The 16,748-nt window shown below is 47.2% G+C and overlaps 1 protein-coding gene across 1 annotated transcript in view; it reads right to left on the reverse strand.

The window, feature by feature from the left end:
• LOC137892622 (astrotactin-1-like) overlaps positions 1-16,748 on the reverse strand; it is a 39,308-nt gene that overhangs the window by 9,459 nt on the left and 13,101 nt on the right. The window contains exons 5-7 of the mRNA XM_068737904.1: positions 5,908-6,043; positions 3,716-3,816; positions 2,509-2,692 (exon numbers count right to left, since the gene is read on the reverse strand). Coding sequence (XP_068594005.1) covers positions 2,509-2,692; positions 3,716-3,816; positions 5,908-6,043 — 421 coding nt within the window. The remainder of the gene's footprint in view (positions 1-2,508; positions 2,693-3,715; positions 3,817-5,907; positions 6,044-16,748) is intronic.

A 16,748-nucleotide genomic window follows, 5' to 3' on the forward strand; every position in this document is an offset into this window, starting at 1 on the left:
TCTCCTCAGAGTCTGTCCTCAGAGTCTGTCCTCATAGTCTCTTCTCAGAGTCTCTCCTCATAGTCTCTCCTCATAGTCTCTCAGAGTCTGTCCTCAGAGTCTGTCCTCATAGTCCCTCCTCAGAGTCTGTCCTCAGAGTCTCTCCTCAGAGTCTCTCCTCAGAGTCTGTCCTCAGAGTCTCTCCTCAGAGTCTCTACGGTTCATTTGACGACTCGGCCAAACTAAACTCGTTTATGCGTCCTTCCCTCACCTTGAATGCACTTCTCTCCTCTGCTCGTCCAGGTCTGAGGAGCCTCCATTAACATGGATCAGCCCTCCTTTTCTCAGTGAACAAACACTTTCGCTGCAACTCCCTCAATTACATCAACTCTTTCCAGCATGGAGCCCATTAAAAACCAGCCTCGGTTGAGGCCGGGGGAGCCCACAGACGGACAGAGTTAATCAGTTTCACCTGTCAAAGTGAGAGCATGAACCACAGACCGGACACATGGCTCTGTTTATCAAACATTAAGCTGCAATTTTACATTACGGGCACTTATCCGTAGTTTGGGGGGGGGTTGTGCGTTACCAAATGGCCCTGGTGATGTCACAGAGGTTTAGTAACTGTACTTCACACACACACAATCACAGACAGCACTTTGGGAGCAGAACATCTGGCCACCTTTGAGAATCAAAACAAGTCCCGATCCCGAGGAGGTCGGTCTGCGTGAGCCACTGGAGGACGAGTCTGGAAATGTGAGGAAGAAATGCTTTGGCTCAGTACTGAAGGATTATGATTTTTTTGGGGGGGTTGTGTTGAACTTGTGGTCTTGAAGAAGACGGGCTGCCCCCCTGCTAGTGTCAAAAGTACAACTGTGGGTTTGAGTTGTACAGAATTAACTCTAGCTTATGTTTACCACTTTAAGAGGTGTTCAGACGTAAGCGGGCCGGTCCTGAACAACAAAGCAGAGCGCCGAGAGCTCGTCTGTGAACGCAGCTCATTACAACTCCTGTTTACATTCATCGTTAGGAGGCAACCGTAGCAAGAAGGAAGTGATGTAGCGTAACGAGCGTCAATCAGGTAGCTACCAAAGTGAAGTGAACCGAGAGGGTGGAGCTAAGTTAAACGCTGAATAAGACATTTTTAAATGAATGAACTGAAAACACACAAGACACACACAGACAACTCCAGACTGACAACAATGTGGTAGAGACCTGTCAATCAGTGTGTAGCCCCGCCCCTAAATCATCCCTGCTTTATGGTCTGTTTGACTCTAAATGGAGCATAATGTACTAAATGAACATCATGCTGTATTGAAGAAGACTGTAAACTAGAGATTGAGACCATAAACTCATGTTTACAATGTTTACTGAGGGAATAAATCAAGAGAGAAGTAGAGTCATTTTAGACTAGACTTCTATACAACCAGAGGAGTCGCCCCCTGCTGGACACTAGAGAGAATGCAGCTTTAACACGTGGAGCTTTGACTTCACTCTTCCGTGTCTGTTAATTGCAGTGAAGGAACATGTGTCCACTGAAACAGTGTGTCTCAGAGGAATAATTCATTTGTGTTTTTGGTCTTTTCATAGGATCATTGGGAGACGTTTGGGGTTCAGTATCTCGCCCAAGGACTCGTCAACATGCGGACTGGGAAAGGGAGGGATCTAGTAGCCGATCCTCCGATTAGCGGATGACCCGCTAAACCTCCTGAGGAAGTCTTAAAAGTACTTGGTTTTGTAAATCAGGTCTACGGCTCGCTGTTCAGTTATAGTCAACTTCAAACCCGCCGTATGTTTCATTCTTATGGCAAACGGCTAAACCAGAGTCTGAGTTTTGCCACATGACGTATTTGAAACTGCTGGAGGCTCATGTCATGTGTGAGCGCTCCGTGTGCTCTCACCGCTCTGTAGAGCGGTGTTCACACTGAACACAGCCAGACGCTCTTTTGTGTAGTTGCCACTTTTCTGCAATCTTGCGGGCCGGGCTGTTATTGTTCAGAGTTCAGAACGACAGATTGCACTTTCACGGTGGGAGGGCGACTCGTAAACGGAGCAGACGCTCACGCTGCAGAGACTGATTACGGTCCACGCGCCGGTAGAACGGTGAAAGTGTGACCCGGGGGCAGAGCTACCGTTTCCCCGGTTCCGTCATTTCCCTTCCTTACCGCAGTATCAACGCTGGTTTAAGATCTGTTTATTTTAAGACACATCTAGAATACATGTGGGTCAAATGATAACTGGGCCAGGGTCAGGTCAGATAACTGATATTTAAAAAATGAAATATTGAGTTTATGTTAATAACACACAGCACATTAGACAGACTCTCTCTCCACCTCCCTACACTCGTATGTTTTGTATAATTTGCACAAAAAAAAAGATAAATTTGACCTCCATTTTTCCACACACACACACACACACACACACACACACATGTATATATAAATATATATATATATATCACGATATTATCGTTATCGGTGATTCCTTTGACCGAGGCGCAGTGAAGGTCTGATAAGGTGACGGCCCTACCTGGGTCCCAGCTCATCCTCACACCTCCAGGTGAACTCCCCGAAGCTCTCGTAGCGCTGGTTGTAGTGGTAGAGCACGCGGTGGAGCGTGGGAGCGCCCAGGTCCATCAGCGTGTTGTAGGCCGTCTGCTGCTCCTTCCCGCTGGTGTAGCCGTTGAACAGGTTGTAGATCTTGTCGGCTATTTCTGGAAGAGCAAACGCGGACGTGGGGTCAAAGCTGGACAACTTCACGCAGTATCGAGGTCGCTTCATGCTACTAAAAGGGCTGCAACTAAAACACATTATTGACTCATCTGACAATCACATGGTCCATAGAAAGCTGAACAACGCTGAACCCTAGAATGTGATGACACCGGAGGAGAACTTCTACCTTCCTTCAGCACCATCGATGGAGGTTGTCCCCTTTAGTGGGAGTGTGAAGCTCTCTGCTTCACCTCTTCATGCTGCAGCCTCACTTTGCATTTTAGATTAATGAGACAGATGTGCTTCTTCATGCGCATCCAGATACTTATAACAGTAAAGTAAAAATGAACCATTCTTAACGGACCCGTCTAAAACCAAAGAGGTTCTTTCTTCACACGGGCTGTGATGTCATCCACCTGTCCTGGTTAACAAACAGTAGAAATCTGTTCACAATAGAGCCACAGTATTGTGTTTCACACCATTCATGTGTTTCCATTCAGTTCAGTTCAGAGTCAACAGCATGAGCCAACGGCAGGATCCGCAATCACATCGTTGCTATAAATCTCGCTCTGGTTACTGTGACTTTCAAACTTCTTTAATTTTTCGACTATATGGAATAACAATTACATTTTTCTTAGTCAATATCCTCATGGACCTGTGGTTTACAGTGTCCATAAACAGTCCTGTTCCAGAGGGGGGAACGCTCCCTGTGACTTTATGACTCGCTCCATCAACTGATCTTCAACATCTGGTTTGTGAGGTCTTCAAACATTACTGCAGACAGAGAGAGCAAACGTCTGTCCTTTGACTTAGCTACTCTTATATTTTGTTTCTAGAAAATTGAGAAACATTATCTCCCCAATTTCATCCCTGACTGACTATAGTCCATAAATCCAACAGTCAGATTCACACGAATGCGGCACAATGCGGACGTTAAACCTCCGGTGTCGGACCAGTGGAAGTCATCCCTGAGCCGCCTGGAAGATGATCCACCTCTCTGGACTTCAGCACGTCTCTCTCCTCACCTTGTGCTTTGACGTCATCCACAGTCGGACACGGCGTCTTGATGGTGACCTCGCTCGGATTGGAACGGCGCCCGGTGTTGTCTACCGCCCACAGCCGGAACCTAGACACGTGTGAACACATGAAACACATGTTTGTGACATGTTGAATGTCATCTAAGAGATACATGTTGAATCTACGGTCGTACAGATCCCCCCCGGCATCATGTCATCATTTCATGCAGTTAATTCTCTCTTTCAAACTGAAGTCTTGGAGTCAGGACTTCCACTAGTGCCAGACTGGCAACAAGCGCTTCCTTCACAGGGCTGATCACTCGTCACTTCACTGAATGAACATCTCCACCTAGTGAGAAAACCACAAACTGCATCCACCTGCAGCACCAAAGATCTGCAAACGGTGACTCAAGATGCCTCACATCTTCATCATGGACATGGAGACGTACGGAGGTATCCTTCTCTCGTGTTGATACCTCCAGAGCAGCTCAGGTCAAACCTCTCCGAATGGCCTTAACTGTGTTCTGTGTTCTGCTTACATAACAGCGTGTGCACGCCGCACTTCTACGTTCCCCCTCTTACAGAGCACCGACCCAGAGCCTTGTAAGGGCTCTGCTCGGTCCGAACAGAACACATAGTGAGCAGAGCAGAGCCCCAGAGGGAGCGACGACGCCTCTGCTCAGAGAGATGAATGAGCAGCCAGACCGGATGGAGCGAGTGGAGCCCCGCTGTGTCGCTGCTGCTCAGCCCACAAAACCCAAACGGGTTTCTCCCCCTCTTCATCTCCCCTCTTCTTTCCTCCCTCCATACTTTCTCTCTTTCCCTCTCCACCTTTATCTGCCTCGTCTCCTCCGTACAAAGTGTGCACGGCTTCCCTCCTGGCAGCCCGTCGGTGAGATAAGTGTCAGCATGTGGACCAGAGATCTGGTGAGACTACATACGAAGACAGAACACATACTGCAGATTCATTTCAGATCCTCCTGATTTAAAGTGTACCTGCTAGTACTAGACCAGAAGCTCAGCTCAGCTGTGAGCCTCACATCAATGCCTAGCTCTGAGGTAACCCTGAACTACCTCGGTCAGTAATTGGGTTATATTACACACATGTAGTTAGAGTTAGTATGTGAGGATGAAAGAATAATGAACTTCTGACTTGGCCTGTGTTTGAGTCACTGGACTTGTTTGGCTTCAAACATACACACAAACACATCAAATTACAGAGAATAAGTCAGGTTCTTTCAGGTTCTGTAGATGGTACACTAAGCCCATAGACTACACATGACAAGTGGACATCACAATGTAACCCGTTGGGTTCTGGACTACAGCTGTCGCCATCTTGTTTGTGTTTGAACGAGAGGGCGGAGCTGGGGAGGTATATGAATGCCTCTGTCCTGATTAACAGGGCGCAGTGGTAGCAACCCGTCAATCATAAGGTAGGCCCGTCTGTGTGACTCTAAATGGACCATAAGTCACTAAATGAACATCATGCTGCAGTGAAGAAGACTTGAAACTAGAGATTGAGACCATAAACTGAGGGAATGAATCAAGAGAGAAGTCTCATAGACTACTATACATATCACACTGGAGGCGGGGCCACATTTACCTGGATGTTGCGCATCCATGGGACTATGGAGCACTAGCGTTTCCTTTAGCCCCGCCTCTCTCTCCATCTTCTCGGTTAATGCAGTCTGTGCACATCGAAGGGTTAAAGTGATCACGATCTGAACGTGGTCGAGATGCCTTAAAGGAGCAGCTGAGACTCTCACCCAGAGGGACGTTAGAAGATCAACGTCTCCGTTTGTCAAGACAGCCTGCTGAGCGAGGTTGCTAACGTTAGCCTAGCTTGGCGCAGAGTTAGCTAGCTAAAAACAAACAAACGCTGCCATCACAGAGACAAAGATGTCCTCCAGAGATGGCTTCTTGTTGGTTCTCCATGGTCTCACCACATTAGAGCAATCACTCTAATCCTTTCCAGCTGTGAGGTCAGAAGCTCCATTTCCTTTGTGTAATGCATTGTGGGACGATACTTTTCAGCAGCGTCACACTCCAAACGTGTTCTTAGTCTGCATAGTGAACATTTGAGTATACTTAGGCACAAACACAATACGTACTCACACCTCGCTGAGAAGGAGTCCATTGCGTAGAATAAGGTGAGGCAGAGATGTCCTCCACACACGAGACGTGAACACAGAGGGACTTACATGTAGGTGGTGTCAGGCTCCAGGCAGCGGATGATCATGCTGATGGACGAGGACAGCAGGTTGGGGATGTCCCCCAACATCACGCATGGAGACCTGGCCCCAGACAGGATGTCGTCCACGAAGCTCAACAGGGTCTCTGCGGCAGAGAGAGAGAAAGAAAGACGATTGTATTTTTGATGTTAAGAAATCTATATTTCACGTTTTTACACATTATGACGAGGGAAGATGAATAAAATATCACTCAGAGATCAACTTAATTTACTTTGGGGACCAAAAGAGAACAATGTGTTCGGTGTGACGGTGATACATTACATTACATTACATTACAGTCATTTAGCAGACGCTTTTATCCAAAGCGACTTACAATTCAGGATCTATCTACACACCGTAGACGCAGCTACGGGAGACATTTTGGGGTTAAGTGTCTTGCTCAAGGACACGCAGGTTGTTGTTGAATTAGACTCTACCTTCCACACCAGACTTCAGAAACCGTTCTGTCACGTCTGGATCGACCTCATTCATCATTTACAAGGTTCTAAGAACAATACACACCTTCACAACCTTTAGAAACACGTGTGCAACATGATCAAAAAAGGTCATTTGAGAAAAGAATCATTTCAAACATTCAGCATGATCTAAAATACAAAAAGCATGTCAAATAAATTCAATAGAGTATTACAATATTTAGCACATAAACGCAGGTACACGGGGCATACCACCTACTAAAATAGCCCCGTCCATCTTGCACAAACAGGACCTCATCTAATCTATGGCATCAACTGTGCGAGTATACTCCCGCACAGTTATGAGTCTTATATGAGTCTTATACTCATCATATTTTCAATAACGGTCGCTCAATATACCACATAATGTGCTCTGAGCGATGCATAAACGTAGCTGTGGTTTGCAGCACAACATTACATCATCCTGGCGACCAGGACTGAGAGTCACGGCGTCTTAAGGATCAACTCAGGGAACAGTGACATCCCTTTCCATAGGATCCAGCTAACCGAGCCCCACTGCCGATGTGAAGACGAACATACCAGGCACATTGTTAAACTCCGACAGCAACAACACGCCAACGACGGCCGCAAGGCATCCCCCGACCAAGAGGATGTCTGTTTACACGGCACTGCGGGGTTCACAAGTGTTGATCGACGGCATCCAGACAAAGATCTGGAGCTCTCTGGACCAGGAGGCTCTGAACACTGGTGGAGAGTAAACAGCACATTCACTAGGCTGTTTTCATACCTTATACAGGAAATACTCCACTGCCTTCATTTAACTGTTCAAGTTTACTTTGCAGATACAAAGTGTAACATTCACAACATGTGATCATCTTAATAAATGATGCATCGTTAGAACTACGACATCCAACTGCTGCTGACGTGCTTCAGAAAGTATAATCCAACAACCTTAACAAGACTTTGTCACAATGTAACTGTTTCCTGCTGACACTTCTGACTGTTACATGTTGACTGCAGGACATTTAGGTTTATCTTGTGGTGTTGGACTTCAGTAAAAGGGAGGGAGGGAGACAGACAACCCTTCGACCTCCTCCTCCTCCTCCTCCTCCTCGGGGCTTCTTTTACCCGCTGCTCTGGGCTCGGGGTGAATCATGCAGCTAGTTGTGTTTGCCCAGCTGGCACTGAGGACGTCAAAAGGGCATTTGGCCACCAAGGTGTGTGTTTCACCGTGAGGGGAAAAAACCCTCTGCTTGGAAAATCCAAGTGTGTGTGTGTGTGTGTGTGTGTGTGTGTGTGTGTTGGGTGCTCTGAGGTGGTCACCTGCATTGACCCCGTCGTGACCGGATGCTGCAGGCCTTTGAGGGGCAAACTGAAACACACTTTCATAAGAACGGTCTCACTGTAACGACTGATGTCCTCTCTTTTTTTGAACCATTCGTGGAAAAAGTTTCTTTTGTGTCTGGAGAAATAGGAGGAAACAGCATGGAGCCGTTTCTCGTATTACTTTGCCTTTCAGCTGCAGTAGAGGGCGAGATCAGCACCGGACACAGAGGGGTTAAACAATTTCCTGTGTCCGTTTCTTTGAAGTCACCTCGTGACCACTGGAGCAGAACACGTAGTGCTTTTTGAACAGGGCTTTAACCAGAGAGCGGACTGTACTGTACCGGATCCACTAGTCCACGTCCATGTGTCCTTGGACACTTAACCCCAAATTACTCTTGTTTCTGAGCTTGCGGTGTGTGAATGTTAGACGGTCTAACTGGGCAGGTGGCGCGGTAGCTCCTGTCATCAGTGTGTGAATGACGACAAGTAGTGTGAAGCACAAAGTCTTATGAACAATGCCATTGAGTCTTTGTGAGGATTTCATCTGAAGGTTACCAGATCATTTTCTCATCTTCGTAGGTTTATCCATCTTATCATAGTGATAATATTATCACGTTAATTGCTGAAGGAGGCAACATTGCTTAAGGCTGAAGAAAAGAAAGACAAGCTCACTTGTTAATAAACCAGATCAACACGATCAACACCCTCCTGCTTCATCGTTCATCTTCAGGACTGCACTCATAGCTGCTGCTCTTTCGGACTTCTTCGTCTGTGTGCTCCCAGGTCTCCCAGGTCTCACAGGTCTCCCAGGTCTGCCGTGTACAACGTGAACCAGAATGACGGCCAGAGATACAAACACAAGACCCCAAGTTGCGATACACAGGAATTCTCCTCGTGTCCAGAAGAAATCAGTTATATTGCTCTCTTGAACCATATTCCACGTTTGGCTTCACCTCAATCGCGGATGTCAAGGAAGGAGTTTTGCCTTTGGCAGCGTCAGATGGACTGTGATTAAAAAGATGTTTGCCAAGTACACATGGGTGATCCATTTTCACATGCTCACATCCCCGTCTGCTCTCACTCCTCAACCACAATCTCACATGTTGTGAGGACTCTTCATGAATCCTTGAACGAGTCATGAGCTCATTAAAACTCAGATATCTGAAGAGACCTTTGATCACTTTAGACTGACCGCATAACAACAGCACTCTGTTGGTTCAAGAGCTGCCATCCACTCTTTGTCTGTCCCATCGTTTCCTGCCCGTCTCCCCCGTTAACCACCTGAAGCAGCAGAACCCTGCAGAGCCCTGCAGAACCCTGCTGGGCCCTGTCATGGCCAGAGGAACGCTGTATGTGGGTGGCCCTGCTGGCCAGGAGAACAGAGAGCTCACCTAGCTCCACTCTAACAAACATCTCAGTCAAAAGAGACGTCGTGTGCTGCCATGGCTTTCACGGACATGACTCAACATCTTCTAAAAGAATCACACACAAACTAAATGTTGCTCTGCTGCGCTGATTGCTGACAGACAGCTGGAGGAGAATCAGAGCAAAACGTCGCCCTTGACGGCTGCTGACCCGGCGAGCTTGTGAGAGGTACTGAGAACGGGAGGAATCCGGAGGAAACAGCATGTGTGACCGAGCGCAGATCATTTCATTTATGGGCTTAATTCCTGAGCCATTTTGTCATAAAGAATCGCTGCACAGGTTGCAGAAGTGTCTCCTGCAGTTATACGGAGAGATGCATAATCACCCCCGAGAACACCTCTATAGAGCGAGGAGGTCTCTGATGCTCTGTGAGCACCAGCACAACAGAAAAGACCCGCATCATCGTAGCCTTCTAGTCTCAATGTTAAGAGAGATGAAATATGACAGAACAGAGAAATATGTCTTTCATATCGTGAACAGATTACAGATTGTGGCAAAGCAGCAGCTGAATAAAACTGTTGGAAAGACAGAATGAGTCCATGTGGAGCAGCTCTGATTTATCAAAACATATTGAAATGTATTTTCTCTACAGTTGGTGTAACAGGCTGAGGAGCATTTCACGCATTTCATCTCCAGCACACAGGCTGGCCAGCCGGCTCGTCCGATGACATTCATAGACTTTCATAGACATTCATAGACTTTCATAGACTTTCATAGAGGAGTTTAAGGTTCGGTTTGAAGTGTTGTAAATCTGTCTTTGAAGTGAGATCGGTAAATCAGGACATCTAGCCTGATGGTTCCTGGGTGGGCATCAAAAGATTCCAGGCAGTCACTCCGGGAGATGCTGTGAATGTGGAAGTGAAAGTATGATTTTAAAAATGAAACGTTCGACTGTAGGCACGGGGCTGCTTGTTTCTGCACAGGTCTTCATTCCACCAAGCTGTTGGAAATGAGACAGACATCCGTGAAATTGCACTTTCACGCATGCCAGTCAGACTTCAGGGCTCTCATGTGGAGCAACGGTCGACTGCTGTGGAGCATTTTGGCTCCAGCTGGTGATGGATAATATATGCCAATTATATCATCTTAAATATTAGTAAATAATAATAGTAACTGACCGCGCATTAAACCTGGTGGTCTTCACTTCACTGCAGGACTCTTTAGCTGGTGAAGACTAACGGTCACTCTGAGCTGCTGCATCAGAGAGCTTTCTCTTTGTACTGTGGACCTTAACGCTCCAGCAGCTCCAGCTAAACTTACAATATATTTGGCAAAGTCATTCAAACCATCTCATGGTCACATCGTCTTCACTTCTTAAAGCTCAGCGTCCTGTTTGTAAAATGCAATTTACCAACTGGCAAAAGACAAACTACGATGCTCCTCCCAAGTTTCCACTTCTTTAAATGAATCATCACCAGCAGGGAGGCCCAGCGTTTCATTTAAAACAACGTCATCATTTGTGTGCTAAACTTTAAGCTCCCTCTTTACTGCATGTATGCTTTTGTTTTCATGGTAATGGGTCGGCTGCTTCGTTCTGTACTTCTGTTTGTTACACCAAGCGTTCAGCCTCAGCCGAGCGAGAACGTGATCATAAACATGCATGTTTTTATTAATGTAGCCGTTTCCACTCATCATCGTATGCGTGAACAAACCGGCAGACGGTACAACGAGGTCACCAGCCATGACCGACGGTAACCAAGTGATCGGTCTCTCTGAAGACAGTGGATGTGTGTCCCGCCTGCAGAGGAACACCATGTTCTATGCAGAGCAGTTGACAAACAGCGGGGAGAGAGCGGAGACACACCATTGTGAGGACCTTGTCATTCAGCTGGAGTTGTTTACGCTCAGCATTCTTACCGGATGATTTGTAGGAAAAATTAAGGATTGCCAGGAGACTGATGTGAGTTATGGGATGTCTCACCTTTTGAAGTCCTGCCTGCTGTCGTCAGTTCAGTTGTGCAGGCCTGGACCCTGAGTGCATGTGTGTGTGTGTGTGTGTGTGTGTCTGCTGTTTTTCTCCTCTTAATGGAAAGGACAGGTGCTTTAAAGATGATTATGTTTTAACTGTGGAATCTTAATGTCTATTAGACCTGTAGTCCTATAAGGACATAAAATACACAACACTCCAACGATAGTGTCACTTAACTCACTTTCATGCATTTCAGTGTTTCATGGTTTTGACTCAAAAAACACACACTATGCACACACACACACACACACACACACACACACACACACACACACACACACACACACACACACACACACACTATGCTTATAATGGAAACATGCTCCCCTGCTTCTTAAAAACAGAAACACATCCTTCTTTATGAGATAAGAAGGGGTTGGCTACAGCCCACACAAGTTAAAAAGTGAGCGTTGACTCTAACCCACTCAGAAAGATCATGTTAGGTTGAGTTGAGGTGTCCTCTAAGATGTCCTGTGGCTGGACAAACATGATGAAGTAGTGGAGGACATGTAAGCCTTCTTTACATTGATAGCAGCATGTTTCACAGGGAAAGAAGTCGTCATCCGCTGAAGCAGAAGTCAGCTGTAGAGAGGCTCATAGCATGAAGCCTGTGAACTGAGACTGAGACACACACACACACACACACACACACACACACACACACACACACACACACACACACACACACACACACACACACACACACACACACACACGCTGCCTGTAAAGGTAAACACTCCAGCCTAAACGTTCTCCTCTCTCCATCCTGTCACAGGTTTCACTCCGGGCTGCCTGGGAATTCATCCACTACTGTTAGAGCAGACAGCTTCCTTGTAACTAGCTGTAATTGGCAGCTACACACACACACACACACACACACACACACACACACACACACACGGCAGTAATAGTCTGAACAAATAACATCTGGACTTGGTTGTCTACCTTTCCATTAAATAACAGCGACACAACAACAACAACATCACGGACGAACCCTTCAGTGTGGTTTCTTGGCACGTCAGCGCCGGTCACAACCACTACCAGACCCCGATGATTGGCCACACAGAGAGGATTGTTTTGAACTTTTGGAGACCCACATCCCATCGGACAGGGAGGGGTAGTCGTGGAGGAGCAGAAGGATGAGGAAGATGAGGATAGAGACGGCGGGACGGCCCCGAGGTCACTCAAAAGAAAACGGCCTTGCGTGAAAGAGAGAGAAGCAGCCCTCCAATCTCTAAGTGCTTTCTCACAATTGGTGATTGATACGTGCTCTGCCGAGCTGCCATTTGCGTCACGGCGATCGTAATTCATAGAGCATTACATCTTCAGAGAGGCGATAAATCGTTCTATAATTTGATGGACGTGCATCCGACCAAATTGATAGCAGTTGCTGTGAGAGCGCTTCGCACGCCAACTGTAAATTTAGCCAAATGCGTCAACAACAGAATGAAACACCTTGGACCAAGGCGGACACAGCAGTCAGTACCACAGCGGCAGCTTGAAAAGGGTAGAGGGCTGCAGGTCCGTCGAACGGCGTAGACAACCGAACAGTTACAGAACAAAAAAGCTGAACCTGCAGGTCCATAAAACGGTGCATGGGCTTTTATGAGGAAGGTCAAGACTTCGGCCTCTCTCAACACTTCTTTCATCTCTTTCTTTCCCGTCTCTCTCTCTCTCTCTCTCTCTCTCTCTCTTCATCCGTCTGAATCCAGCTCCCCTCTCTTATGAATCCACACCGACGTGTTTTAAGTGCTTCTGGAGCGTTCAGGCCGTCAGACGTTCACCGGCTTCTATTTAGACGAACGTGTCAGTTCACACCGACTTGAGTGACGCACAATCCCCAGAGGGATCCATCCAGATCACGCAGACCCCCCAACCTTCTACGAACCGGATCTATAACGATCTATGGAGGCCAACCGATCCACGGTGAACTTTCCCTTCACAACAAACCATGTCTTCTGATCTGAGCAGCAGTGTTGGTGGCGTTCCTCGTACGAGACGGTGAAGATCACGGTGAAGACGTTGTAGTCGGCCGCTGTCCTTTCAGCACCGAAGGAGCAGCGCTGATGAAAGGACCGCTGGTTCTGTGGATCGAGGACTGAGTTGATAGAATGGTCAGTTTGCTTCTGTAGTGATTTTACTTCCGTTTGACAAGACAATCCTTTACTTTACTGTCAGTTAGATAAGGACAACCCTGAAGTCCTGCTTAAGATTCCAGATCCTCCTGGACCAGCGTCTGAGATTATTTGACCCGGACCTTACATGAGTCCTCATCACTTGTTGACGCAGCAGAACGTTGTTTCCTGGAGGACGTAGATCCAGCCTCTTGACTTTGCTCTCGAAGTTCACAGGATTGATGCACTTAACTTTAAAATGCAGAACATTTGTATTGGTGGGAGCACATCCAGACCCCCCTAGAGGGTCTGAGGTATTACATCATGGAAAACTGGATGCCCCCCCCCCCCCCCCACTATCAACTCATTCTGGCAGCGCTGCTTCTCATATGAAACACAGTGACCAACACTGCCCCGTGCCACCACCGACGCTAAAAACACACCTTTCAGGTTTGTTCATTATTCTGATATTTAATTCCTTTTTTGCCCAGATGTTGTCTGAAATATCTGATCTTGGCTCAGCAGAGCGGCTGATTCATCGCGTGTATTAATGCATGTATTACACTTCATAAAGTCCAGCGTTTAGACTCTCAGCCTGTGTCTTCAGTGAAGGAGTGAAGGTTGTGTGTGGAAAAGCAACACATCCACATGAGAAGGGCTTTTCTTTTTTCAATAGTTCCACGACCACATGCCAGAGAGGCTGCTTTACCAGAGCAGTTTAGCCTCTGACATACACCGCATTTATCTTCTTCATGATCATGCCCAAAGAGGCCCATCAGCTTTTCAACAACGCTTTCAGCCAAAGCACTGTTCTGTAACTGGCAGTTGAAAGCCGCTATCAGAAATAACGCAGCTGTGTGCGAAACATTCATCCGGCACAGATAAGATGAATTAGTGCAAAAAGCTGATTTGTGCACCAACACTCTGAGCTAGGTGAGAGTTTCTTTAAATGTAATGAACTCTTCTAGTACTGCCCTGTCATGCTTAGAGGAGGTGTCCCGTTGAGGTTTGGCCTTTAAAGCCAAACTCAGAGGAAAGAGTGACACTGACAGGAAGGCGTTCCTCTGAGACGAGGCGTCATTTCTTTCACCTCTGGGAGACGCCGACTTACTTCAGGAGGTTCTTTAAGTACGTCTTTTACGGAAACACAAGCGGTTAAAGAGGATGTGGTTCGGGGTCAGTGCTGCATCATGCATTGCAGTTTAGACATAAAGGAAGACAAACACAAAATAAAGGCCTTAAAACAATATTGCAGCTATGTTGGTCCTCTGGTCAAGCGCAGGTAAAGTAACGCTCTTAATGGCCTCAAGCATGCATCATATAAGATATCTTGCAGTATGTGAAACTACTTGAACGTGTCACATGTCAGTCATACAACGTCCCATGGGTTGATGTCATTAGAGGTAATTAAACAGCGTGTTGACAGGGAGCCTCTGGTAGGGTCTCTCATGGCGGATTAGTGCCTGATGATGGATCATGACACAGACCAGGAAAGGCTGATTGAAGGCTGGCATGGAGCCCTGGTCAGGCAAACATAGAACATTTATGTGTTGGGGATATGCATGCACTGATCTGACTGGACCCAAACTACTGAATGGGAACTTGGATTTGTCCAAGGAGAGATGCGCTGGGTGGGGCGAGGACATGCACCGGTCTCTAGCTATAGGGTGTACTGCTTTTAGCCCTGGAGTACAAGAGGATCACCTCCAGGGTTGACTGCTGCTCTCACTCCCATCTGTTCTGTATTAAACAGGACCAAACCATCAGAACCAAACCCCAGGTGAGGTCCTGAAGAGGGCTCTTACTTGAGCCTGCGACCCCCTCATAGGGTTGGCAAACATGGAGAAACCCGGTATCTAAAAATGAAGTAGTATTTTGTTATTGTTACTACCACTGTGTACTACCCTGAGGTACTTGTTAAGCGTACGTGGCCACAGAGCATCGGGCCAAATCCTCCATGATGGTCTTTGCAGTCATCATATCAGATCTGAAGCGTGCGTCTTGGACACTCGAGTAAAGAGAAATGCAGAGCTGTCAACTGATGACCACCTGTGGTGAGTTGGATCAGATGATCGAGGGGGGGGGGGGGGCTCAATGTGCTGTGAGGCCTGACTGAGAGAAGAAGTCCTCTCTTTGTAGGAACTTCTCTCGCATCGGAGCGTCAGCACCTCCATGTGTCCATGTTACTCTGTGAATATATAACGGACCAGAACCACTCCATCAATGCATTGACAAAAAGGTGATCCAGGCTTCTGATTTGGATGCATGATGTACACCTTATAAGTATTCTGAGAGCATCTAACTAGAGCATGAGCTGGTCCCAGAACATACTTGAGTCTAGCCTGAGAATGGCCTCTGGACTCCCCAGACGGAGCTGCAATGTCCTCCGGGCTGCTGCTGCTTCCTCCAAAACTGGACAAAGCAGAGCAATGTGGTCGGGTTGAAATGTCACCGATGAGTGGAAATGATGAAATGAAGGGGCCGACTGTTGATCGCTCAAGATGAAGACAAAGCAGGTGGGACGGGGTCAACCGGAGGTGACTGAGAGGAAGCTGGGAATTGTTTTGGGGTGACACACATGTTCTGGTCGCCCCCGCCCCCCCACAGGTGAGCAATGTGTTTATTGATTGGAATCCCTGTTCCACTGACCCTTGAGCAAACCTTGCCCTTGCCGGGTGATCAAAGCCGTTGCATCATCGGATTGCTCACAGCTCTGGGGATGTTTGTTTTCGCAGCGAGGCCGGTCCAGCCGAGCGGTGCCCTGACTTAAAGCAGACTTCCTACTCCAGAAGTTTCCCCACATCTGCCGGGGCCCGTGCTTATGCCTGTGTGTGTGTGTGTATGTGTGTGTGTGTGTGTGTGTATGTGTGTATGTGTGTGTGTGTGTGTGTGTGTGTATGTGTGTGTATGTGTGTGTGCACTTACACCATGATCTCACCTTGTGTGCCTGAAGCTTGTTAAAGGAGAGATTACTGCACAAACAAGCTGTTGTCAGCTCCAGATCTAGCCGAGTCCTGGATGCTATAATCAGCAGCTGGACGTATGTCGACTTATCTAATATTACATAACTGTAAACAAGATTAAAGAAAATACACAAATGCAACCGTGCAGCCGTCAACACGCATAATGCTCTGCGTATGAGCAACGCAGCTTTGAGGATGTTTTTGTGAGGAACGGGGGGGGGGGGGGGGGGGGGGGGGGGGGGGGGATACTCCGACATCTGCTTCTGATGAACCTCCAGAGAAAGTTGAGGGCAGATATTTGGTCTTTTGTTTTCTTTCTTTCACAGATGATCAGTAGTGCCTGTTCGGATCCTTTCCCGTAAACGGAGGCTCTGTTTTGACTGTCCTTCTGGAATTCATCATGAAGGCCGTTCGGGGGTTAAATTCCGGGGAAGAAATAATCTTTCAGATATTGAAGGAGCATCAAGCAGTTTCCGTGAGCAGTGGCACAAGTGAGAACAGGTGATTTATAGTGGGTTAACATGCAGACCAGAGCACGGACAGTTGATGAAGACATTCTGCTCTTCTTCAGGACTCTTAT

The sequence above is a fragment of the Cebidichthys violaceus genome, unplaced genomic scaffold (genome assembly GCF_023349555.1).
Source record: "Cebidichthys violaceus isolate CVI_PGR_0920_01 unplaced genomic scaffold, fCebVio1.0.p SCAF_8, whole genome shotgun sequence".
Classification (NCBI taxonomy): domain Eukaryota; kingdom Metazoa; phylum Chordata; class Actinopteri; order Perciformes; family Stichaeidae; genus Cebidichthys; species Cebidichthys violaceus.